Here is a 25,097-nt window from a genome sequence, read left to right as displayed (position 1 = left end):
TCTTAGTTTCACCGGGGAGCAGAGAAATGTTTTATTTATTTATTTTACAAAATCTGGTGAATGTTAACGCTTACTTTGATGCAATATCCCATCTTTGGCATAGAATAGGTCCACTTTACCAACAGAACCACACATGACATATGATCAGCTAAAAGACTCTCTGAAGGAAACGTGTCAATTCATCCTGGTTTTACAGTATCTGACCAATTAATGGTGTGATTTTGAAGATAACATGCATTTCAAACCCTAGAGGGTTTTAGAGTTCAGAGGGTTAAATGCAGTAGACAAAAACCTTCATATAAGCACATAACGAGAACGCAAAGTTCTGTTGCCTGAACGACCCCAAGGGTGCTGTGTCCTTGCTAATCAACTGCCGATCATATCCCTTGATAATGAAGTGTGCTTCTCTCCATCGTTCCTCCTCCAGAGGTAAGCGAGTCTGCTGCTGTCTGGGCTTCTCGACATCCCCATCAACCCTTGCAGACCAACGATTGCCCTTGTCCTTCTGGGTCAAAGCACACCCCCTATCTGGATCTCACTCCTGACCAGACAACACCGTGTCCTCCAATACGTCAACCTCAGCACCACACTCCTGGCAGCTCGCTTCAAGCTTTGACTGAATTGGTGTGGCACAGATCCCTTTGTGACGCCACCATTTGGTGACACCAGATCCTGGCCTGTCACTTAAAACCTCAACACCACGGTGCAGCAGCCAAGCCTTGGTCACAATACAAGACCTCTGGGCACCTAAAGTTCCTTTAACATTTGGGTATTTATGGCATCTTCTAGATCACGTCGCTTTACCCCTTAGCTACATTTACTTGCTTTGATTATTTTTTGTCCATCAAAAGTGGAGATCATTCCTTTATCCTTATTTATTAATATTTATTTAGGCTTAATCCTGTTTTTATATTTGTGTTTCATTTAAGCATTACCATAAAAATTATTACCTGTGTGTCGTGATAGATAATGTGGTTAGATTCAGAACAAGAAAAGCACTCAGAGGACGCAGTACTCCGCCCAGGTTGCTCTGTCGTATCATTTCGGATGGATGAAATCTTTAATAAAAAATGACCTTGTGCTGAGCACAGGCGTGTTACGCATGTGTACATTATGTGCAGATACTGAATCGCATTACCTAAATATGTAGCAGGTGGTGGGAATTGATCAGAAACACCCCCACAATTTAATCAATTGTTCCGATTTCCGATGGATAAGTCCCGATAAGTCTGCAGCGGTGGATCATGTGAGCGTCAGCAGGTAGCTGATGTAGTGTTCACTTGTTGTCATGGTTACAGTGATGCTGTGCTGCTATCTGGCAATGATACAGAAATCTTTAACAAATGTATGGATCCAGACTTTAAGCTGCATCACTGGCAAAATCTAATAACTTGGTCCTTGTGTCATTTCTGACCTTCCCTGAAAATTTCATCCAAATCCGTTTTTGAGTAATGTTGCACACAGCAGAACAGACAGAAGGACAAACGTACACCAATCGTCACACAACTCCGCAGCATTCCTTGGCGGAGTAATAAACCTTTTTTGTTTTGAAAATGGGTTATTAAAAATCTACTTTCAAAACTGGTTTCACAACTCAACAGATTTAAATCCACTACAGTTGTCAGTTTATGACATAATGCAAGTGTAATGAACAGACAAGCTTCTGCGAATCAGTCAGTCTTACTGGAAAGCAAAAATCCATTGAGATAACTGCCTAAGATTTGCAACCACAGAATCTACTACTAGAAACTGCAGAACAGTTTCCGTACGAGCGGAGATGCTCGATATCAATATCGACCATGAATGCTTATTTAAGTGCATGCATAGAAAATAGCTTGCTCTGCATTGACTGGTACTCTGTAGTGACCTCAGGGAACAATTAAGTACTGTTGACCTCTTCATTCCACGGAAGGAATCGACAGAGAACAATGAGTCAAAACTACAGTGCAAGCTTCCCTTGAGAGATTTTTCTCTATCTTTTAGCGAGGATAAAGAAATAGTGTATGCATAAAAGGAACAAGGAGGTGTGGATGAAGAGCTTTCATGCTCGGCAAACAATTATTGGAAAAATAAAGAGCACAAAATAAATCAGTCAAACCTGCTCACCGCTTTTTGCCCAACCCATTTTACTCACATTATCTGATTTCCCATGCGTGTGCAAACACATAAAGCAATAAAACACAAATTGAAGTTGCTGTGGACACAAGCCGACACCCTACAGCTCAGTAAAAACAGGTGCACGGGCTAACATGGATACAGGACGCAGCACAACCAACAGACTGATTTGCTTTGAATTTCATGCATGCATCTAATTTAACTAAGAATTGTTAGCGTGAAGCAGAAATACAAGCTTAAAATGATTTCTGCAAGACACAAAGCCCTGCTGAAAGGTAAGTATACAAGCAAAAAGCCTCTCTCCTTGCAACGAGCCCAGCACTTGGCATAATTAATCAGCTTCATTAATATAGCTGTGAATTCTGAGGTAAATGCACCACCAAAGCTGTATTTTTAATAATCACAGGAGTCCTACAAATTCTTTTCAATTTGTAATAATAACTAGAAATGGCAAATACATTTAGATTTTCTGTTGCAGTCAAAACATTTTTGAATAAAGCGCCAAGTTGCTTCTTAAGATAATTTTTTTTTAAGCAATCAAAGTGTTTTTGTCATGTGTTTATTGAGATATTCATGTGAATGTGGTCTCTACCTAAGAATAATATATTTGGGATGCATTTGCACAGTAAAGACATGACAAGACATTCTCTCGCTATCTGAAATTCCCTGTTTTAAGAGCAGAATTTTACAGTTTAAACGAATGACCAGGTTAAAAATACAATAATTAGTTAATGGATTTATAAGCCCATCCACAGAAAAATAATCAGTACCTACTGTAATATTTATTACCAATAATTTCTATATTTTTTTCAAACAAAAAATACAACATAGTATTTGTTTACAGCATTTTACGATAAAACACAATCAATATATTTCGGTTTTCTGACAATTTATTGAAATGCTGACCATCTGTTAAACCATTTCAGCGTTTTTCCTATTCAATATTATTGCCCTATCAACTAGAGAAAAAATATTTCATTTGATTTCCTATGAACAATAAAATAATAAGAAATATATATATATATTTTTTATTTTTCCATTTTAAACCAACAACAACAACAAAAAAGGAAAACTGGACCGTTTTTTCTGTTTTAAGCCAAAAACAAAAAGTAAATTAGGATCATTTTTGATTTTTCTTTTTGAAACCAACAATGAAAACAACTGAAAATAGGTCCATTTTTCATTTTTTTCTGTTTTACACTTTCAATGAAGACAAGCACAAGTGCAACTAAGATATAGTTAAAAGGAAAAGGCCACATATGTAATGCAAAATGTCAGTACTAATGAAGACAAGTCAAATATTTAAAGCAATAAAGCCTTGATAGTCAGGTCAAGTCACAGCAGATTTCAGACTGTTGAGCCAAAGTGTATCCCAGCAGAGAGACTTGCATTACAAATTTACCTAACAAGCAACAGAACTCTACAATATTACATAAAATACAAATTTCCTGAGTTAATTAAACATTAAGGTTAAGCCCCTGCAATGTTATTAATTATGCAAATTTACCTGTCATTGTCAGCATTAATATAATGCAGGAGAATCTCTCAAAGTAGATTCTGCTTTCAAACTGAGAGCTCCGTGTTGACCAGGTAAGTGCACAGGCAGCAAGCTGAGGTTTAACAAGAGCTCAATGGAAACTCCATTTGACTGGCAAATGAGCTGGTTGCTCCTGTGACCTTGGATTGGGCGCCTCGGCAAATGTTTGCCATGGAAAGTCTGGGATTACTCTCCTTTACATGCATACGAGCAGGGGAGAGGATGGAAATATGGAAATACAGTGTATGACTGGCACCGGACTAAACCGACGACTTCTCATCATCATCTAAGATCATCTGCATGTTTGAAAATAATCCATTCAGTGTCCTCAGATCTGATCATCTTCTTGCCAATAAACATGACAAACACGAGGTGCTTCCAACATCATTTCATGCTTCCCACTGCATCTATCGAGTCATCACAAAAATGACAGCAGAGGCTGTTAAATGGAGAACTAGCTTCAAGCTATAAAAATCAATGGATGGCTACAAAAATACACAAACTGCGCAGAGTTACAAAAATAAATCTGTAAGTGGAAATATAAAGACGAATAAATAAGATAAAAAATAAAGTTGCTATATAAAGAAACATAATCAAAAAATTTATCCATAAAAAAGGCTAATAAAAGTAGAAATATTAAGACAAATAATTAAAATAATGAAAAAATAAGAAGAAATGTGCTTATAAATAAAATAAAAAATAAATAATATGGCAATAGAAAGCAATATTACTCAAAAAATGAATCCATAAAAGTAAAAGGCTAATAAAAGTAGAAATATAAAGGCAAATAAATAAAATAATGGAAAAAAATAACAAGAAATGTGCTCAGAAATAAAACTAAAATAATAAACAATGTGGCAATATAAAGCAATATTAATTGAAAAATGAATCCATAAAAGAAAAGGCTCAAAAAGTAGAAATATGAAGACAAATAAATAAGAAATGAGCTTTTCCTTTGCTTTTAAAGCAACACTAAATGCCTTTTCATTTATGGATGAATTTTTTGATTAACATTTCATTATATAGCAACATTATCTTTTTATTTTATTTATTTGTCTTTATAGTTCCACTTTTATTTGCTTATTCTTTTATACATTTATTTTTGTAAATTTGTAATCCGTACAAGAAAAAGCAACATTTAATGTCACTTTAAAAGCAAAGGAAAAGCACATTTCTTATTTGTCTTTATATGTCTACTTTTATTAGCCTTTTCTTTAATGGATTCATTTTTTGATTAATATTACTTTATATTGCCACATTATTTATTTTATTTATAAGCACATTTCTTCTTTTTTTCATTATTTTATTTATTTGTCTTTATATTTCTGCTTTTATTAGCCCTTTCTTTTATGGATTCATTTTTTGATTAATACTGCTTTATATTGCACACATTATTTATTGTATTTATAAGCACATTTTTTCTTATTTTTTCATTTTTTTTATTTATTTGTCTTTATATTTCTATTATATTAGCCTTTTCTTCTATGGATTTTTTAAAAATAATATTTCATTATATAGCAACATTATTTATTTTTTTTGTCTTCATATTCCCACTTTAATTTGCTTATTCTTTTATAGATTTATTTTTGTAATTTGTAATCCATAAAAGAAAAAGCAACATTTAATTACAAGATTTCTTATTCATTTGTCTTTATATTTCTACTTTTATTAGCCTTTTCTTTGATGGATTAATTTTTTTATTAATATTTCTTTATATAGCAACATTATTTAATTATTTGTCTTGACATTTCTGTTTTTATTAGCCTTTTCTTTAATGGATAAATTTTTTTGATTAATATTTCTTTATAAAGCAACAATATTTATTTTTTCTTTTATTTATTTGTCTTAATATGTTCACTTTCATTTGCTTACACTTTCATAGATTTATTTTAGTAATTTGGCACTCTCACTACTCCATATATGGGAGACAGAGAGCTTCATGAAATCCCAGGTGGACAACATGAGAGGCTGATATGTGATATCAGGCCAGGATGCACCGGATGCACCAGTTGCCTGACACAATTAGGAAGAGTTGCTAGTGCCAGTCAGTCTCCTGTTTCTGCCCCTGGCTGCTGTCAAGTGAAAGTGGTAACAGAGCACCAGGGCTGAGGAGGCTGAGGAGGGAGGCTGCGGACATGCAACACTGCAGCAGGACTGAGGGGGATGTGCAGCCAGATGGGGAGGTCAGGTTAGAGCAGCAGCTAGATTTACACCACTGCTCGAAACACAACAGCCACACGGAGCCGAACCCCGCTGCTTGTCCCTCGAATTACTCAGAGACACTCGGCTGCAGGAAATCCAAATTAAGCTGATCACTCCCCACTTGGCTGCACGGCACACGGCGTCCTGCCCGCACGGATGCTGTGAATTAGCTTCGAACTACAAGTGGGCTATTTCTCGAAATGCTCACCCCGGTTTACGATTTGGTGCAGATGCGGGGAGCTCAGTGGAGCGTACGGTGATGAAGATGCTACACCTCGGCTCCGCCAATCCTGATTTATTACATAATTGTACGCATTGCTCGACTGCGGAACCACGGCTGTCACCCCGCCGCACAGAGAATTAGCAATTAAGCTAGCAGCGTTTAATCACCAGCACAAGGCGGCAGACGGCAGCGGTCATTCCGGGCTCTACTTCGGTTTGCACTCACCTTTGTTTCGCTGGTGGTCTCCCGGCAGGCTGTCTGAGCGGCTCACGGAGGAAAATAAAAAGCTGGCTGGAAATATTAAAGCTTCAGTCCTCGGGGACGTCTGTCTGTTTGCTAACTGTTAGCTGGCGACGTTTATACGTTTATTAACGTTACTTCACGGGCTTCAGTCGGTGATGGTTGGCTCTCCTCTCAGCCCAGCGGTGACACGCTGGGCTAATAATAAAGTCTGGAAGGTTAAAAATTAACTTCACACAACTGCTCGGCTGTGTAGAGTGTTTACCAGCACTCGACTTGTTAGCCACTACCGCGCCTGAGTGCTTCTGTCATGGGTTTGAGTGGGAAAAGGACAAGGCTGAAGGAATATACAACGGTTCCTGTTTTAAATTTCAAAATAAAAGCTACGAAAATAATTTTTTTACATCTGGATTTAGGCTGACTACGGCATATGATTTGTTTCTGTTACTTAACCGAATTAAAATAGTTAATTTTAGATGTTGAAACTAAAAGCACTACCAGTTTCCTTTAGCATCCGCTTGGCCTCAGCTGATATGTTTTATCAGGACTGATATCAATTAGTAAAAAGAAGATTTGGAGTTAATATGCAATCTTTGTGACACATTTAAAACTTGAGCCCACACACAGAGAGGCCAATGCATCAGAGCCAAAATAGTACATTTTTTAAACTGATTTATTTCACTGATAATTGATTAAAATAAATACCATCATTGACAGTAATAAAAATGCTTAACATTTGATCTCATAATACGGAGCGGACTGAGAAAATTGTCAATAAAGCCTTTTCAATTAATGGGAGTCTTTTCTGGCATACTCTCTTATCTTTGAATAAAAATCCTTTTTACTGGATTACTTGGTTTCATTGTACATTACTCGTTTTGCTGTCTAAATATTCCTTTCACTTGACAATTTGCAGTGACATGAATTGCATAGATACATCTGTTACTGAGTGTAAACATGACCTTTATGTGTCATTGTTTATTAAATCACTCTCTTTATCTTGTATTTTACTGTTTTATCTACATATTATACCCTTAAAGCACATTCTCAATACATTTTGAAATTAATATTGTGCATATAAAGAAAGATTATATTCATATATATGTATACACTCACCAGCCACTTTATTAGGTACACCTGTTCAATTGCTTATTAACACAATCACATGGCTGCAACTCAAAGTTCTTATGTACTATAAATCCTCATAGTTTAGTATGTCGTCCAAAATATGACAAAAACGCCATAGTTTAGGATGTCGTCCAAAATGTGACAAAAACGTCATAGCACATTCTTGGAAGCAGTTCATATCATGGCATTCCATCATGTTATTTATTGAAACTTAAAAACCAACAGCTTCAGTGGAATTTGAATTAGAGAAGATAAAAAAATAATCCAGATGTTCTGAAGGAAAGAGATACTTGCGTAGCCTTTGTACTAGTGAGCGGGAGGCCGCTGCAGGATGTGGAGCTGTGATGATCTGCTGGATGAGTTGGTTCAGGAACGCAAAGACAAGGAGGAACTTTGGCAGGTTTGCATTGCAAAAGTGTGTCTAAGTAAAAACACTAAAAGTCAAAGTTCATAGTTATCAAGAAAATATTCGCTCTTTTTAGTTCTTAAGTAATTTTTAAGTCCAGTTGTATTCTTCTAAGAGTCCTTCTTGCAAGCTCAGGTTAAGTTTTTCTAATAGCCCAGTGTTCTTCATAAAGCCAAGCCCGTCCTTCTAAAAGCCCATTACATTTTGTAAAAACCAAGTTCAGTTGCATTCCAGTGATTTTCCTCTTTATAGAAAGTTTTGGAGCGAAATTCAAATCAGCATCTAACCAATCATGGATGTGTTCCTCCCAAGGGGTGATGTTAAACTTCACTGTCCAGGAGAGGTCAGAGGCCAAGTACCTTTAGAACTTACTCTTAGTTCATTTCTTAAATGTACAAATCCAATTGTTCAACATCTATGATGATCACAGATCTGAAATAACACAGAATAAATGATTAAAGTGACACCAAACCCAATATGTGTATCTCATATAGTTCCTGACATAATAATAAAAATGTGTAAACATAAGAATAAACTTACAAATTGTAGACTTTAGGATACACTGAAGTAAACTTATAACATAGCTAAAGCACAAGCATATACATTCAGTAATAATAGGAAAAAGAAGACATAGGGAGTACATATAGTTAGAGTAAAAAGTCTCTGTGTCTTTTATGACTGTGGTCTGTGACAGAGAGGGGGGGGTGTTGGTGTCTTGTTTGTTCTTCTCCACAAACACTTCAGATTCCATGTGTTCTTCTTCCATACTGGTCCTGATCAACCTGGTATCAGAGACTGAGTCCAGATCATCACTCCAGTGATGCTGCATTTCTTTAATGTTCTGATTTAAACTCTTCAATCCATTCCTGCATACCAAGTTCTGTGTGTTCTGTTAGGAGATCAGAAGGTCAGAATGTCAATCCTGCAGAGGTGAGGTTTTCCTCACAGTTGACACTTTATGACTTTTATCAGATTCTAGTGGAGGTAGGAGGCATCTTGTTGTCTCCAAGAGAGCTGTGAGTGGTCCTTCAGTAGTAAACATCCCATCAGCAGATGTTCCATTTGGAGGTGAATTCTGGGTTAGCTGTCTTCTGAAATGTTGTCTTATTGATATTTGTGTGGTGCTCTGGAATGTTCTGCTCCTCAGTACGCTACACCCGGTTAACAAGGAGGAAAGAAAACACCTCCAGCAGAACCAGGCTCAGGGAGGCCAGCCCTCTGCCTCGACTGACTGGTATGAAAGAGGAGCAGAGAGACAGCAGGACAGACAGACATCAGAGCTCCTCTGCAGACTGCTGAGCTGAAACACACAAACATGACAAAGGTTAACAAACAGACACAGAAATGGTGCAGTCCAGTGTTTAAAGCCACCTTTTCATTCAGAGTATTAACTCACAATATTTATTTTTATTAACTTTTATTTAACCAGGTATGTTAGTTGAGAACCGATTCTCATTTTCATTAATGACCTGACCAGGAGGCAGCACATAAACAAGATAAACAACAAAACAGATTACATGTATAGCAAATCACACTATATTACAAAACAAATTATACAGTGACTTGTAAAACAGAAAGACTAAAAGCAGCTGCAGTGGTCCTGAAGTGTTACTCTGACTGACTTTTTACACGATGAGAGCGATACGCATGAGGTGAGTTTTAGAGATTGTTGGAAAGAGTTCCAGTCATTAGCAGAAAACTGGAATGAGGATCAACCAAGAGAGGAATGGACTTTGGGAATGTGGAGGTTAATGAGAATGTTAGAATGAAGAGTGCAGGAGGAGTTATGAATAGTAAGTAATGAGGACAGATATGGTGGTGCTTTACCAAAGAGGGTTTGTAGATGTACAGAAACCAGAGAGGATCAGTTCACCAGTGAGTACAATCTGCAGTGGTGGGTGTTGTAAGTAGCTCTGGATGTCAGAGTGGCAGATAGTGTCTAATTTATGGAGGAGGGTTTCTGAAGTGGATCTGAAGAACACATCACCATAATCAAACAATGGAAGGACTGTCAATAAAGATACGATAGAGAAAGCTGATTCTAGATTTAACTTTGGATATCAGGATATCACAGAGCCAATCTGAAATTACACCTGTGCTGTGTGATGTGCATCTTTAGTTGCTGTCACTACTCTGACATGACAAAATGTCTTCTTAACCGCTTTAGAAGGAGCAATACAAACATTTTAGTTTAGGGGAGGTTACCTTTTTCTTCTTTTCTGTTGGTAGCTGTCTGTTGTCTCATCTCTTACATTTTGTACCGTTATTTAAAACATCACAGATGCAGAGGTTAGAACCATCACCTCACAGCACCAACCTGCTGGTCAGCTGGTTCTTTCTGTGTGGAGTTCATGTTCTCTCTGGGACTGGGTGGCTTCTCTCCAGGTGCTCTGGCTTCCTCCTGCAATCCAAACACATGCGTGGAAGGTTACCTTTCATTTATCTAAAATTACATTTCTCACTGCATCTCTCTACATAATGTGGATTCATATCCAGAGGCACTTCCTCATCTGGTTCCTTGTCCCGATCTCAGCCTTCTGATCATTAGAGAGAGATCTAAAGAGAACAAAAACACAGATAAATCTTCCACTAGCTCAGAGACAAATGGTTACATTTGAGCTGTGTAACTGCATATGCTCATATTAACATAAAAGTATCTAATGAACAAAGACTTCATGAAGTTTCCTTGAACTCTCTGGCATGTCATGTGCTGGTCCTGGATCAGTTTCCATCATTTCCTCTTTGAAACTACTTGGGGTCCCAAACCTGGGAGCTGGAATCCAGTGAGCTGGGATCCTGAGCTTTTAATTGTTTTATAGGTTCATTCCATCTGAAAACATCTCATTTATAGAACAGTTTCTGCTTAACTGTTTCTGACTGGCCTCAAATATTTAGAGCATAAAATCTGAATATTTGTAACAGGGTTTCTGCAGAAATCAGCCAGTCAAATTTAATGCTTTTTAATGCCATTTTAATGCTGTACTGTAAAAATCTTAATGCCACGACCGTGAACTCAACAAATTACACAGGTTTGTTTTTTTTAAGTAAAAGATGATTTTTATATGAAAACTGTCCCTACATTTCACTATTTCTGAATCCGCAAATCACCCCTGACCACCCACGGGCTGCAGTCATTCTCTGAAACCCACGTTTTCTAGCTATTTTTGCTGGAATTTCCATTTCACCATTTCCCAGCTCTCCTCCTCCTAGTCCAGCCTGCCAGCCACTTTAATCCTCCTGTTGTCTTCATTTACGGGCACCACAAAATATTGTTTTCTTGTCTCAAAAAAAATTCAAAAATTCTGTAAAAAAAATTCCCCAAATTTTTGAAAATGTGCAAAACCTTCAGGAAGAAAATTCCAACAATTCCTTAAAAGTTTCCCTGAAAAGTTTTATTCAAAAAAAAAAAAAAATCCCCCAAATTTGGCAAGAAAATTCTTGTAAATATTTTCAAAAAATGAGTAAAAATCTTCCAAAAAAAATCCTAAAAATATCTAAATTAATTACATATATATCAGTAAAACTTCTAATGTTTCCTTTAACAGCATTCACATAAAAAATCAACCAAAATCCAGTGAAATTCACTGGATTTTGGTTGATTTTTATGTGAATGTTCTTAAGAAACATTTTTTTTAGTATTTCTTTTTTTCCACCAAAAAATGTTCAAAGATTTCCCAAAAATGTTGACAATGTGGACAACAGAAGTTTCACTGTGAAAAAATATTTTTTTTCCACATTTTCAAACTTTAAAATGGGTCAATTTTGACCCGCAGGACGACACGAGGGTTAAAAGCATGCAGTTTTTGGCAGTTGTACCTGACTGGCTGAAACAATTATCACAATGCTTCAGCATGTTTACGCAGATGCACATATCTGACGAATTGCAGTCTATAATTATATATTATTATATCATTATTATCAAATATTTTTCTTGAAAACTGCAGAAAGAATTTTTAATGCCACTGAGAATCAAATTTAATGATTTTTAATGCCATTTAAGACAAAATCAATATAATGACTATTAACACTTTTAAATGCCCTGCAGAAACCCTGTGTAAAGATATTTGTGAAATGTTAATTTGATATAACAGATACTTTCCTTCATGCATACATTATGCTAATATCACCCTATTGACCCAATGCAGCAATAATTACCAAAGCAATTCCACAAAACTAAAAAACAAGTTTCCTCCAAAATAAACCAATATGGTATGAAAAGTCGATGAGAATAAGCTTCTTTTTTTATGAACATTTTCAAATTAAAAATGAAGCAATGCAAAGTAGTTTGTTTTGAGAGTAAAATCTGAGGCTCTGTGCACAGTGCTCTCATCATTCCTATCACCACAACTTTACTGTCTAGAAAGTGTAAAGATTTGTTCAAAAGATTGACATTTCTTTTGTATAAGTGCTGACATTTTAATTATTAAATTACAGTATATAATAATGATTTGCTTAAAAAATGGTGCTGCAGAGTGCTACGATTTTTTTTAATTTATATACAGTGTGAATGAGAAAATGAGACAATCTCAATTCTGTTCTTAGTTCATTTTGTCTATTTCACTTTAAAAAATATATATAAACTAAGACCTAGTGGCAACTTCATCAAGCAAAATAAAAGGGTATTTAATGAAAAAACTGTTTAAGATACCACTTACTACATCAAAAATGAAGGAACTCTTCGACCGTTAAAGTACTGGATCGACAAGCAGTATTGCGAAGAGCAGGTTTTCTCAGATACAAAATGTAGTCATCTTTTTATCTGTGTTGAGAATGTCTTTTGGTTTTGGACTTGTTTGACATCAAAGAGTGCATTCAAAATTAAGTTCTACTGTCTTGCACTGTAGTATGATGACAATTATATCGAATTCTTGGGGATTTTACTCTGACATATACTACATAAACTACATAAACATTGTTGTACACCAAGCATACTCCCTGTTGCCAGAAGCACTCCCTGATGTCAACGACCTCCACTAGCAGGACAGTGTAGTCCACCACACAACAAAAACTGCTCAGGAATGTGTCGACAAACATAAGCCAAGTGTAGTCGGTATGTGAAGTTCGTACAATTGCCTTCCATAACAATCGCAAGGATCAGAAAATTTTAAGAACGTCACAAGTCAAGAAGATGGAAAACAGTGATGGTAAACATGCCACAACGCTTAATGCAAAAATAACAGTTAGTTCTGTTCAACTTCTGCTGCAGATTAAAGGCATCATGTCCATCTGGGCTGAGGATCTCCATCCATCAAACAGAAAGCTGTCATATCATCTGTGAGTGTCTGGAAGACCTGCAGGAAACTCCAGTGTTTCTCTGCTGGATTCCAAGTATTAAAAAACAGGCTGAAAACCCCATGACCTGCCCAATGAGGATTACAGTCAAATGGCATTTAAGCTTTAAGTGAACCTATAAAGATCACTGACCACAGATTAGCCCAATGTTCCATTGTTATTCAGTCGTACAACTACTGCATTAAAAAAATAATAAAAATCACCAAAAAAACAGTTTAACCCATGACAAATGAAAACCAAATCCATTAGTTTCATGCAGCTAAAACATAAAGCAGCAGCTCATTTAAGGCACCGACATGAGCGGCTTTTACCAACATAACTGGAAGTTACATAGAATACAGAAGAGTCTGAGAAACACTCCAGTTTACACTACATACATGTCTTGTATTTTTCTCAACTCAGAGCAGTCTGTTAGACAGCTCACATTAGCATTACACGAGCGGATTACACGTTCGGCTAACGCTGTTAGCTCGCTAATGTACTTAGCACAAGTCAAGCTAGCCGCCTCATGTTAGGAGTTAACTCACCCCGCAAAGTATCACGGATTAGCGCAGAAAACAGCGTCAAGTCTGTCTAGATTCAGGTGGAAAACAAAAGGGGTCCGGGTCCTCCATCCGCCATCATAAACTAAACACCGCTTCACTGTCAGTCTCCCCTCTGCTTCTCCGGGAACTTCCACCGGGACCAGACAGAACCAGTCTGAACCAGTCCCAACCAGTCAGAGGCGGGACAAACCGACTGATTGGTCACAGTGAAATAAAGCCACGGGAACCACTGGCTGCTCATTAAAGTCAGAAAACTAATGACAATTTAATTTTTATTCTTTTACATCTGCACAGTGTCCAGTTTGAAGCCATTTGGATCTGAGTCTCCCATATTGGTAAAAAAAAAAAAATAAAAAACTGTGTTTGGGTGTGGGCGGTGCACATGACTCCTGATGTCACAATCACATGACAGGCAAGACTGTGACGTCATCGCTCGTGACACTATGACGTCATCGCTCGTGACACTATGACATCACTAATGATGTCATTCAAGGCTCAGAAAGTGTATAAATACAGGACATTTTGCTACTCTGAACAGAAGACGCTGAACAGATGACACTCGACAGACATAAAGGACTACAAGTTCGTGAAAAACACCGATCAACAGACACGCTTCAGAAAAGAAGACACTTCTGAGAGACAAAGACAGTCTTTGGAAAACAAGACTCATTAACAAAATCGCCTATCAACACTCATCTGAAAAAACATTAGCATGGCAAACCTTGGGATTTTCAAAGGCAGTACACTTGGCAGTTGCCACATTGTAGAGGAGATCCTTGGAGAGGGCGCCTTTGGCGTTGTAGCCAAATGCCGCAATACCTTGACCAATAACACTGTAGCAGTCAAGGTCCATAAAAAGAAGTTAGAAAATGCTATAGAAGAAATTTTCATCCTGAAGTGGCTGCAGCGTCATGGCTCAGATACCTGCAATATTGTCCGGTGGGATGGCTTTTTTTTCGACAAGGAGAAGCTCTGCATTTCCTTTGAACACCTTGATCAAAGCCTGCATCATTACCAGATGGCGCAAAACGCAAAGCGTCTCAGTATGGTGGAACTGAAGTCAGTATTACACCAGCTGGCTACAGCTCTTTCCCATCTACATTCTATTGATATAATACATGCAGATCTGAAACCAATGAACATCATGGTTGTGGACCGCCACCAACATTCCATTAAAGTCAAAATAATTGACTTTGGCCTGGCGCGTTTTGCATCACAGGTGCAACAAGGGGAGTGTAGAGGGACCATGTCCTACAATGCACCAGAGATGTCACTCGGAGCGCCATTTAATGAGGCCATTGACATGTGGGCTCTGGGTGTTACAATGGCAGAGCTGGCAATGGGGTGCGCACTCTACCCGGGTATGACAGAATACGATGTTCTCAGGGCCATCATAGAGACCCAGGGCAAGCCGCCCGATGACGTGCTGGACTGTGGTATGCACACTGAGGATTTTTTCAACATTGACGACTATGGCAGATCATGTTGGAGATTTATGACTCCACATGATGTGTATCAGGAATATGGACTCAGAGCAACAGACGCCAGGAGTATCAAACTCCGGTCTCTTGATGACATTCAGTGGCATATGGAGCGACACAGGGAAGGAAAGATGCTGGTCAGCCTTATAAAAAGTATGCTGAACCTGGATCCTCATCAGAGGATCACAGCCCGGGAGGTTCTGGAGCATCAATTATTTGCTCCGAGCCTCCCTCAGAGCTTGTCAAGACACACTGAGCTAGACGTGGTACATCTACCCGCTGCATCGTGTGAGGAAGACAAAGACTCAAATGTCCAGCTTCCAAATCGATGCGTGGCTGCTCCATCAAGGGAGGAAGATGTAGACTTTAATGTACAGACTTCAAATCCACACTCAGCTGCTCCACTGTGGCACGAAGGTGTGGATTTCATGATCAGACTTCCGACACCCAATTCGGCTGCCTCATGGGATGAGGAAGGCATAGATTCTGATGTCCAACTTCCTCATCCCTATATGGCTGTTACACGGAGTGAGGAAGATGAAGACTTTCACCTACAGCTTCCAAATCACTACTCGGGACAATTGGAGTCTAATGTCCAATTTCCAAATTCCTATTGGACTACTACATGGAGTGAGGAAGGTGTAGATTTTATGCACATAAAAGACAACATTCCACGCCCATCTCCCTCCCCGGCTGCTACTTCGGGTGAGTCCAACAATCAAACTGAGGACTTGACCAGTGAAATCAATCACATGAAAGACCAAGTCCTTTGTCCAAATTCCTCAGCTTCAGCCATATCAGTGGATTCGTGTCCCAAGTCCAATACTGAAACCAAAACCAAGACGAAAAAAGTCAGCTGGTGGAAACGATTCAAAAAAAGAATTGCGCGGGTTTTCTGCTGCTGCATTCATTAAGATAAGATAATCCTTTATGTCAGGGGAAATTTCCCGTGTTACAGCAGCAATATACAGTAAAGATGATAATTCTAATAGCAACAATATATACAATATATACAAGAAGGAAGGATGAAAAATGAATAAATAGAGTATTAGAGTTATTCATTAGTGGATCAATTTTCCCTTCTCCACCTCCCCCAACCCCATTCCTCACCCCACTCTCTCTAAGGGCAGTACTGTGGCTCAGTGATTAGCACTGCGGCCTCACAAAAACACCTCCACCCCTCTGGTGGGATGTTTTCTGAGTGGTGTTCTGTGTTCTCCTCATGTTAGCATGAGTTAACACCAACAGTCACCCTAAAAAGAGACGAAAAGAAAACAGGAGAAAACAAAAGAGCCATTACAAAAAAATTTTAGGCCAATTTTGTAAAGAACCATTTTGTAAGGAATCATTTTGTAAGGAACCATTTTGTAAAAAACCATTATAAAAACTTTTATACCAAAAATAAACCAAACCAAAAAACTAAATTAAAGAAACCAACTAAATATAATTATTCTTATCTCTGTATTTGTTTGTTTCTCTGTGTTAAAACACATCACACCAAATTCTGATTGCTAGGTTGTTGTTTTACAAACACCAGTGGTTCTGATTTAAACAGAACTAAAGCTTGGACAGTTGTTTTTTTTTAAATTACTGGACAGGATTCATATGATGGAATAGAACTTGTTCTAACTTTTTGTCATTGTTTTTTTTTTTTTTTTAATTTAAGGGTGCACACTGTAGCCTATTAGCACATAGGTGTCTTGCACCATTTTGACCACAACTCTTAAATCATTGCCAAGAAAAGTAAATGCGTTGTTTTGTATTTGTTTACATACAAAGCGAAGTGTAACGTCGGTCCTGTGTTGGGAGACGATGCAAAACTCTGCTGTAATTTCAACCTGATTACTCAGTTGTCACACAGATAAACTAGTCTAAGCAATGATCGTGTGTGTGGGCGTGTGTGTGGTTCAAACAGTCTGTTTGTCATTCTCCACTTTTTGTATGAGACATGTAGAATAAAATGATTTTACTGAAATGACTGAACTTTTAGCTTGGATTTGGTGAATTGTGCACATTACATATGATTCGCTCAAGGACTGTTGAAAAGTTAAAAACACTTCAGGATCCTTTCTTGTTATCGTCCTGGTTATGATGAGTGTTGTAATTTTGGTATTTTTTTTTAGTAGTTATCAATGTTTATACACTATTTTAGTCAAAAAAGCAAGGAGATACAGGAAAATATATGCTCATTACCACAATTCTTATGTAGTTGTGTGGAAGAAAATGCCTTGTTGATGTGAGAGGTCAGAGGGGAATGGACAGACTGGTTGGAGAAGATAGAAAGGCAACAGTCACTCAAATAACCAGTGGTTACAACCAAGAAATACAGAATACCATCTCTGAACACACAACACGTCCAACCTTGAAGAAGATGGGCTACAGCAGCAGAAGACCACACCAGGTGACACTCCTGTCAGCTAAGAACAGCAAACTGAGGCTACAATTTACACAGGCTCACCAAAGTTGGACAATAGAAGATTGGAAAAACGTTGCCTGGTCTGATGAGCCTCCATTTCAGCTGCAACATTCCAATGGTCAGAATTTGATGTAAGCAACATGAAGCCATGTCTCCATCCTGCCTTGTATCAACAGTTCAAGCTTCTGGTGGTGTAATGGTGTGGGGGATATTTTCTTGGAACACTTTGGGCCTCTCAGTACCAACTGAGCATCATTTAAACACCACAGCCTACCGGAGTATTGTTGCTAACCATGTCCATCCCTTTATGACCACAGTGTACCATCCTCTGATGGCTTCTTCCAGCAGGATAATGCACCATGACACAAAGCTCAAACCATCACAAACTGGTTTCTTAAACATGACAATGAGTTCACTGCACTCCAACAGCCTCTACAGTCACCAGATCTCAATCCAGCAGATTGGCATCATGGATGTGCAGCTGACAAATCTGCAGCAACTGTGTGATGCTATCATGTCAATATGGACCAAAATCTCTGTGGAATGTTTCCAACACCTTGTTGAAAATATGCCACGAATAATTAAGGCAATTCTGAAGGAAAAGGTGGGTCCAGCCTTTTACTAGTAAGGTGGACCTAATAAAGTGGCCAGTGAGTGTCTGTATAATGTAGCGTGCTGTGTGGGGTTTTATTTTGAAAGCTAAACACCCAATATCCTCTGAACGGTTTATCACAGGGTGACTTGATGCACCAGCTCTCTTCCCTTGAGTCTGCTCGGTGATCGTCTGTTTTTCCTGGCTGCACAGGACACAACGAACATGTGATCAGTCCTGTGCACTTTCAGTTCACACGCAGTCTTAGAGAAGCCTTTTAATCTGCTAAATCAGAGATATGAACGGACCGTCACGCTTCGTTGTGCTGCATATAATAGATAAGAACTTTATCTTATCTATTATATCATGTCTGGGGCTGGGGAGCAGCGTGATCTGCTCTGACTAAGTGACTTGTTGCAATTCAAAGATCAAATCAAGCAATTACCGTATTAAACCATGACGGTTTTCTAAAATTATACCCGTGTGCGTACACAATGAACAATTATACTCCATCACAGAAATATGTCTGGTACATTATTGTAGGTCACTGTTGTAAATCTACTTACTGCTGCTATTTATGTTATATGGCATGATCATAACATAGCTGTATATTTTTAATGTATCTGTAGTAATACATTTATAATGGTTGAACAATACAAAATATGTGGACTGCTAAACTGTGCGAGATGAATCCAGGTGTTTTCAGTATAGGAATGATCTATGTTTGGGCAAATGATGACATCTGGTGGCTGCTGGAGGTTTGGGTTTGGTTCAACTCCACAGTCCACGATGGGACATGGACAACATCTAGGGGCACAAATGAGTAACTGCAATGTGATCCAAACTTTCTTCTGGCTGTTTCTAATCATATGAAACATCAGCAATCATCCAGGCAAAACATTTCGGATTTGTAATTATGGAGGTTTAATTGTGACCAGTGGTGGAGGAAGAATTCAGATCCTTTAGTACCAGTACTCCAATGTAAAAATACTCCTTTACAACTTAAAATCCCACATGCGCTACCATTTAAAAGTTTGGAGTCACTTAGAAATGTCCCTGTTTTGGGGAGAAAGTCTTTTTTTTTTCAATGAAGATAACATTAAATGAATGATAAATCCAGTCTAGACATTGTTAATGTGGTAAATGACTATTCTAGCTGGAAACAGCTGATTTTTAATGGAATATCTCCATAGGGCTACAGAGGAACATTTCCAGCAACCATCACCCCTGTGTTTTAGTGCTACATTGTGTATGAAATTGTCTGGATGACCCCAAACTTTTGAATACTAGTGTAGGCAGAAATGCATAAGGAGACTTTGCAAAATGTCAAGATCTGTTGTATAGGACTAGATGTTGATATCCTTTCTTCCATACATGAGACACCTAAAACTCTGTGGGATGGTCGAGTGAGTGAGGGCATCCTCTGAGTTATCAAGTGGGCGCCCTCCTTCATCGGTGTTTTGTCTACGATACCTCCAGAGAGTTCAGCAGTGAATCCCAGAGTTCCAGGTTCACCCCGTAGATGCCATCTACTCACCTGAAGGCCCAGCATGTAATCTAAGAGGCCTGAAGCAGAGTAGAGGCAGAGTGAGCGTTTGTAGTAGCAGCCCGAAAACTATGTAGTAACCTTCCTCTTTTAAATTGAAATTTCCTCCTCTAGTGACATGTTTTCAGTGGCTTTTGGTTTCTTTTGGTAGTCCTAATATTTTAGGATTTTAAATGTATATTCTTTTAGATGTTGATCTTGCAAATTGCCATCCTGCTTTGTCCTGTTTCTACTATTTTATTCAGATTTATAAACTGATTTTAGTAGTCTTAATCTTTCTTTTTGCACAAATTTTTAATATCATGCAAAGCACTTTGGTCAACTCAGATTGCTCTAAATGTGATATATAAATAAGATTGATTTGATTTGATTTCCTTCTTCAAATTGATGGATGGCAAAGTGTAAATCATCACATTAGATGATGATTTCTGCAAGCCATCATCTTGAAGCTTGCATTTCTTCTTTGCCTGCACTCATAGCTCCATATTGGTAAATCACATACAGTAAGCTGCTCCAACAACAAAAAAAAAAAAAAATATATGCAATAATGATTCCTATTAAATGTATTTGATAGTATATGTATTTTTCTTCATGTTAATACCCCTCACTGCTCAGCCTCTGCTATGTGACCTTGCGTGTGGCTCCTCCTGTCCATCATGTGTTTTTGACAGCTCCTCTCTCCTCCTCTGTTTGTTTCCCCCCTACACTGCCTCTTGTTTCCCACAATGCTCAGCGAACACCACCACCAAGATGGCCGACGCTATGGAGGAATATGAGAAAGAAGCTGGCTGCGTCCCTATTCTCCATCCTGAGGTACGGTCTTTGGACTTCACGCCCTCGCACGGACACACGAACACTCACAAAACGCGCTACACCCGTGTGCGTGTGCGTGGCTGCCGGATTTCCCCGTGCTTTTGGGGAAACTCCGATGCCCCCTGCAAAACCACCGGTGGGGGGTGGCAGGCAGCTAACGATGCTAAAGCTGCTAACGCTACTAGCCCCCCTCCTCCTGCTGCAGAGTCAGTAAACGCTGGACAGATGTTCGTGTTAACGCGAAGCTAGGTTGTGTTTTTCGTGGTGGCGACGCCGTGCGCCCAGTAAACAAGGCTGTAAGCTCTGTCTTTAAGTCTGCAGTGGAAAAAGTAACGTTAATTGTTAATCCTTAGAGTCATACGGCGTTAGCTTTGGAGCTACACTGCCAGTGCTGGCTGGTTTAACGCTAGCTGCAGTGATGGAAATAGGTGTCAAGTGTGTCTCAGCGAATCATGCTGTTGTCTACGGAAGGTGGTCCTCGTGAAATAAATTAACAGACGGAATGAATAGACAAAAAACTCTTTATTGACAACCATATTCGTTTCTTTGTAGGAAGTGTTGCAGACACCTCGGCTAGCTAACATGCAGCAGTCCCACTGGTTCATGCTTTTGTCAATTTGTCATTTAGCATTTAGCATCTCATCTAATATCACTAAATATTACGTTATTTTTTGGATTTAAAACATTTCATGATTTGGGATAACAAATTAGTTTTTTTAATGAATGTTACGGGACAATGTCGGTCAAATTCTAACAATAATGACTGAAGAAATATATTCATTCCAACAATATTGGTTTAACATAAATTAACCTGACAGATATTTACTTCCGTTATTTACCTAGTTAGCTTGAAGCCATTTTAATCTCATATCATACCTGCCACAATCAGGTATAACTTTTTTTGCTAGGTGTACAGTTTATATTGATGGTACATATGTGTCATGTGTTCACCAGTAAATTCCATACCTCTTTGTACTGGTACATTGTCTGTCTTGAACACAACATAGTTATCAGTTGTTGATAATCTTTGCTTGACAAGTAACATAATTATCAGAATGATCTCTGTTTGTTGTGGCTGAGCAATTGTAGTGAAAAAATAAATCATACTCAGCTGCTATGTTTCAGTGGATATCGATCATTTTAATGAACTGTTTTAATAAGTGGATCTGAATTTAGCCATGTTACTTTGAGATGAACCATTTTGGCATATTTATTACAGTACATACGTAATCACTATAATGTCACAGCAGTAAAACACAAATAAATAAATTTACACTTAAATAAGGATAAAGGAATATTCTTGTCGTGATACACATTAAATAAACCAAGTAGGTGCAACCTGGAGGTCAACTGCTGCATTGCCCTGAGATTCAGGTTTGAAATGGCCAGTCAGGACTCGGTATCGCTGGACAGTTACCCCTCAATTGCGTCTGTGAATACCCTGACAGCAAGTCTCTCATCCCTCAGCATAGGCTGCCAGGAGCCCACCAATTAAGTGAAGGTGTTTTAGACCACAAAACCCAAGTCACACAGGCAACCACTGGTTCCTGCCCGGTCCCAGTCTGAACCAAGGGAGGTCTGCAGGTGCAGACGGGGGTGGTGAGAGGCCAGGCAACCAGTCTAGTACACCTGGTGAGAGCAATTGAGGGCATAGAGGTGCCATGATCGAGGATATGATAGGCTGTTATGAGCCATACAGAAAGCAAACTTAGTGTTTCTTCTTGCAATCAAACTTTGTGTTTTCATCATGTATTTTCATGGCAGTTTGCATACAAGTAAAACTCAAAAAAATTTATCAAACAATTTTCTCATTGCTGTAGATAAACTGTTTGTTGTCAGCACATATCACAGTTGTTTCATTGCCCAGGCCTAGTTTGATATATACCGTAGTTTGCTTCAGTTTTCTTGTTTTTCTCTCAGCAGTCATATGTTGCCAGGGGGTTTTTAGATACCAGGTTAAGTGGGTAATTTACTTCCAGGCATGGTCAGTAACTGGCAGTATGCAATTAAAATGATTCATGTCTTTAATGTCTAGTAAGTCCCCAAGATGGTAACAGATTAGTTGATCTACTTAGTGAAAACAGGCTGACATGGATACAGAGATTTATAATGTAATCTTGGCAATTAAGGCAAGATTGTCTTGAAAATGTATTGGCCATTTTATCTGGTGATCTGAAGGGTTAAACGCCCTCTCCAGTCTGAATATACCAGTTTTGTTTCAATGTTATGCCAATATGGAACTCAAGTGGTGATTCTGCTACATCTTTGTGAGTGACGCTGCCTACTTTGCAATATGTATTCATACATGACCCCTTCATCTAGAAGTCTGGATAGATTAACAGTGTTGGCTGTGTTTGGAGAGACACTGTAGATTCATCCTACAGTGTCAAAGGAAGGAGGACTCAACAAAGGAAGATAGTACTTTGTAATTTTGGCATTAATTTTAATTCTGCTGATTCAGACTAAAAGTTGAGCCTTATTCCTTGTGGTATTGAGAGAACCTTTTTGACCTGAGATGCTGCAGTGAAACTTAATACCACTTTCAGTATTAAGGTTAGACCCATATCGACGGTCTGAATCGCTCAACATTTGTCATCTAAGTGTTTGGTCTTTCTGCATTATTATAATTAACAAACATGCACACCCAGTGGTCTCTAAGCAGAGTAGTGTTTTTCTCGTATCTAGCTCTTTCATATGTGTGTCTGTGGCACTGTAATATTGAAGCCGAGACTGACACAGCTTGCCGATTGTGCTTTGGAAATATCTGGTTCAAATTGAGAGGGTTCTCCTTGTTAATGGTAATGTCGTGAGGAGAACCCTCAGAACAGAAATGTGCCATCTGTTCTCTGCACCCTTGACACAGTTAATTGTTTTATGCGTTTTTGTGGCTGTCACTTGATCTGATGAGGAAGTCAGAGAGACTTCACGTGAACGTCAGCCTGTGTTCACATTGGAAACACTTTCATAACACACAGATATGCAGATACAGAAATGCAGGAAGAGGAGGGTGTGTCATTGTTGTACTGGTGACAGAGATCATGTGAGGTCAAATGTGTGGCAATAGTAATGCATGGTGGAGCTGAGGAAGCTGTATTATGCACAATAATGATAATGAATAGTAGACAACAGCATACCTGTGCCTTGTCTTTATCCAGAAGTTATTTTTCTCCAGTCTTTAAAGTGGTATAATGTCTGCGATGACTTTAGAGGTGTCACAGCCTCCCGCTTCATTAAATTTTACAGTAACTTTCACAGTACAACCCTTTGGCTGCACATCTACTAGTTGCAATAAAGGAGTTTATCAGGCAGTAATAGCTTCATCATGAATTCTGTTAATTTCTTGCTTGCCCATTCAGGCTAGACTTAAAGGTAGTCCTCTTCTCGACAGGGTGCTGGAATCTGGGTCATCTTGTAGATGGTAGTGAGAGCGGAGTAAAGCTAAATGTATGAGGCACCTGAATTAGCATCAGAAGTTTAGTTGCACTCTCATTAAGGCTGTTCACTGTTTTTCTTTCCTTGAACCAGTTCAGCATGTCAAATGCAAACATTTCCCCTCTCTCTCTCTCTCTCTAGGAATGTTAGGAATGAATGTCCTCAGCTTCCAATCTCATTTGGAAATGCAAATGAGTGTTCTGTCATAAAATGCACATGAAGGCAGAGGACGTGCTCAGTCATTTGATTTGATACTTCACTCGTAGCGCTAACTGGAAAATGCACATTCAGTTGGCTTGGAGCATTCTCATTATCACCCTCATGAAAGTAGTGTCTGCTTCCTTCTATCCATGGATTTAAACTGAGCCTTGAATATTGAATTAGCCCCTTGAAATGGCTCTAATTTCAGACTCAATCTGATTTTGAGCTATTGCTACGGCCAGAGAAAAGAATAGTGCAATGTAGTCTCAGTAAAGGAGTTACTGCAGATACATTGAGGAAATGATTATTGTTTTTTCTGTGTGTACTCTAGATTAACATGTAATTGCTGGAAAAAGTTCATTCTACTGTAATCCAGTTAGCATGCATTTTGAGTTGTGTTGTCAAACATTTTTAGCCCAAGGCATGTGACTTCCACCCCCTGGGGACTGGCTGCCATATGTCCCACTGACCAGTTCCATTGACAAAAGCCAAGACTCCTGTCTCACTGAGATGATAAGCTTCCAGCCTAAAATTAAAATGAGTGGATAGTGTGACATGGATGATGTGTTTAATTGATAATTTAATCTCTGCTACCTAATTAATACCCTAATTGTTGTACTCTTCACCAGTCAGCAGGTACATAATGAAGAGGCTTAAAAGTGCACAAGCTGCAATTATCACTCTAGTTCCAGATTCCATCCTCGGCTTATTAGATTGCAGAGAGACAGGAGAGAGAGAGAGAAAAACTGACAAAGGTCAAAGGTGATCTCCTCAGAAGATGGTGATTGGAGAAAGTGATTTAACATCTGGTGATTGAGGGTGTAATGCCGAGCCCTCTATTCGCTGTCCCCCGACTGACAGGAAAGCACTTTCCCTGCACGTTCCTTCAATTGAATATCCAGATGAAGGAAGCGGCTTTGAGATCCAC

General features: G+C 38.6%; 2 protein-coding genes and 1 long non-coding RNA gene across 7 annotated transcripts in view; 1 reads left to right on the top strand and 2 right to left on the bottom strand.

Annotated features, from left to right (window-relative positions):
* osbpl8 (oxysterol binding protein-like 8) overlaps positions 1-6,635 on the bottom strand; it is a 112,128-nt gene extending 105,493 nt beyond the window's left edge. For 4 of the 5 annotated variants that reach the window (XM_055006403.1, XM_055006410.1, XM_023282858.3 and 1 more), the window contains exon 1: positions 6,303-6,634. The gene's annotated coding sequence lies outside the window, so the exon portion shown is untranslated. Of the gene's footprint in view, positions 1-6,302 lie in introns of all 5 variants that reach the window. The other variant, XM_023282862.3, reaches the window with a different exon arrangement.
* Positions 6,636-7,418: 783 nt separating this feature from the next.
* Positions 7,419-13,838, bottom strand: LOC111576900 (uncharacterized). Its single transcript, XR_002746865.3, has 3 exons — positions 13,671-13,838; positions 10,169-10,252; positions 7,419-9,151 (listed from the first exon to the last, which is right to left on the bottom strand). It is a non-coding gene; the product is annotated as an uncharacterized LOC111576900 (long non-coding RNA).
* A 6,579-nt stretch (positions 13,839-20,417) lies between these two features.
* zdhhc17 (zinc finger DHHC-type palmitoyltransferase 17) overlaps positions 20,418-25,097 on the top strand; it is a 45,945-nt gene continuing 41,265 nt past the window's right edge. The window contains exon 1 of the mRNA XM_055006376.1: positions 20,418-20,536. Within this exon, the coding sequence (XP_054862351.1) occupies positions 20,474-20,536 (63 nt within the window). The 5' untranslated portion in view covers positions 20,418-20,473. The remainder of the gene's footprint in view (positions 20,537-25,097) is intronic.

The sequence above is a fragment of the Amphiprion ocellaris genome, chromosome 21 (genome assembly GCF_022539595.1).
Source record: "Amphiprion ocellaris isolate individual 3 ecotype Okinawa chromosome 21, ASM2253959v1, whole genome shotgun sequence".
NCBI classification, from domain to species: Eukaryota; Metazoa; Chordata; class Actinopteri; family Pomacentridae; genus Amphiprion; species Amphiprion ocellaris.
Note: the sequence above shows the minus strand (reverse complement) of the source record. Positions and strands in the feature narration are given on the sequence as shown.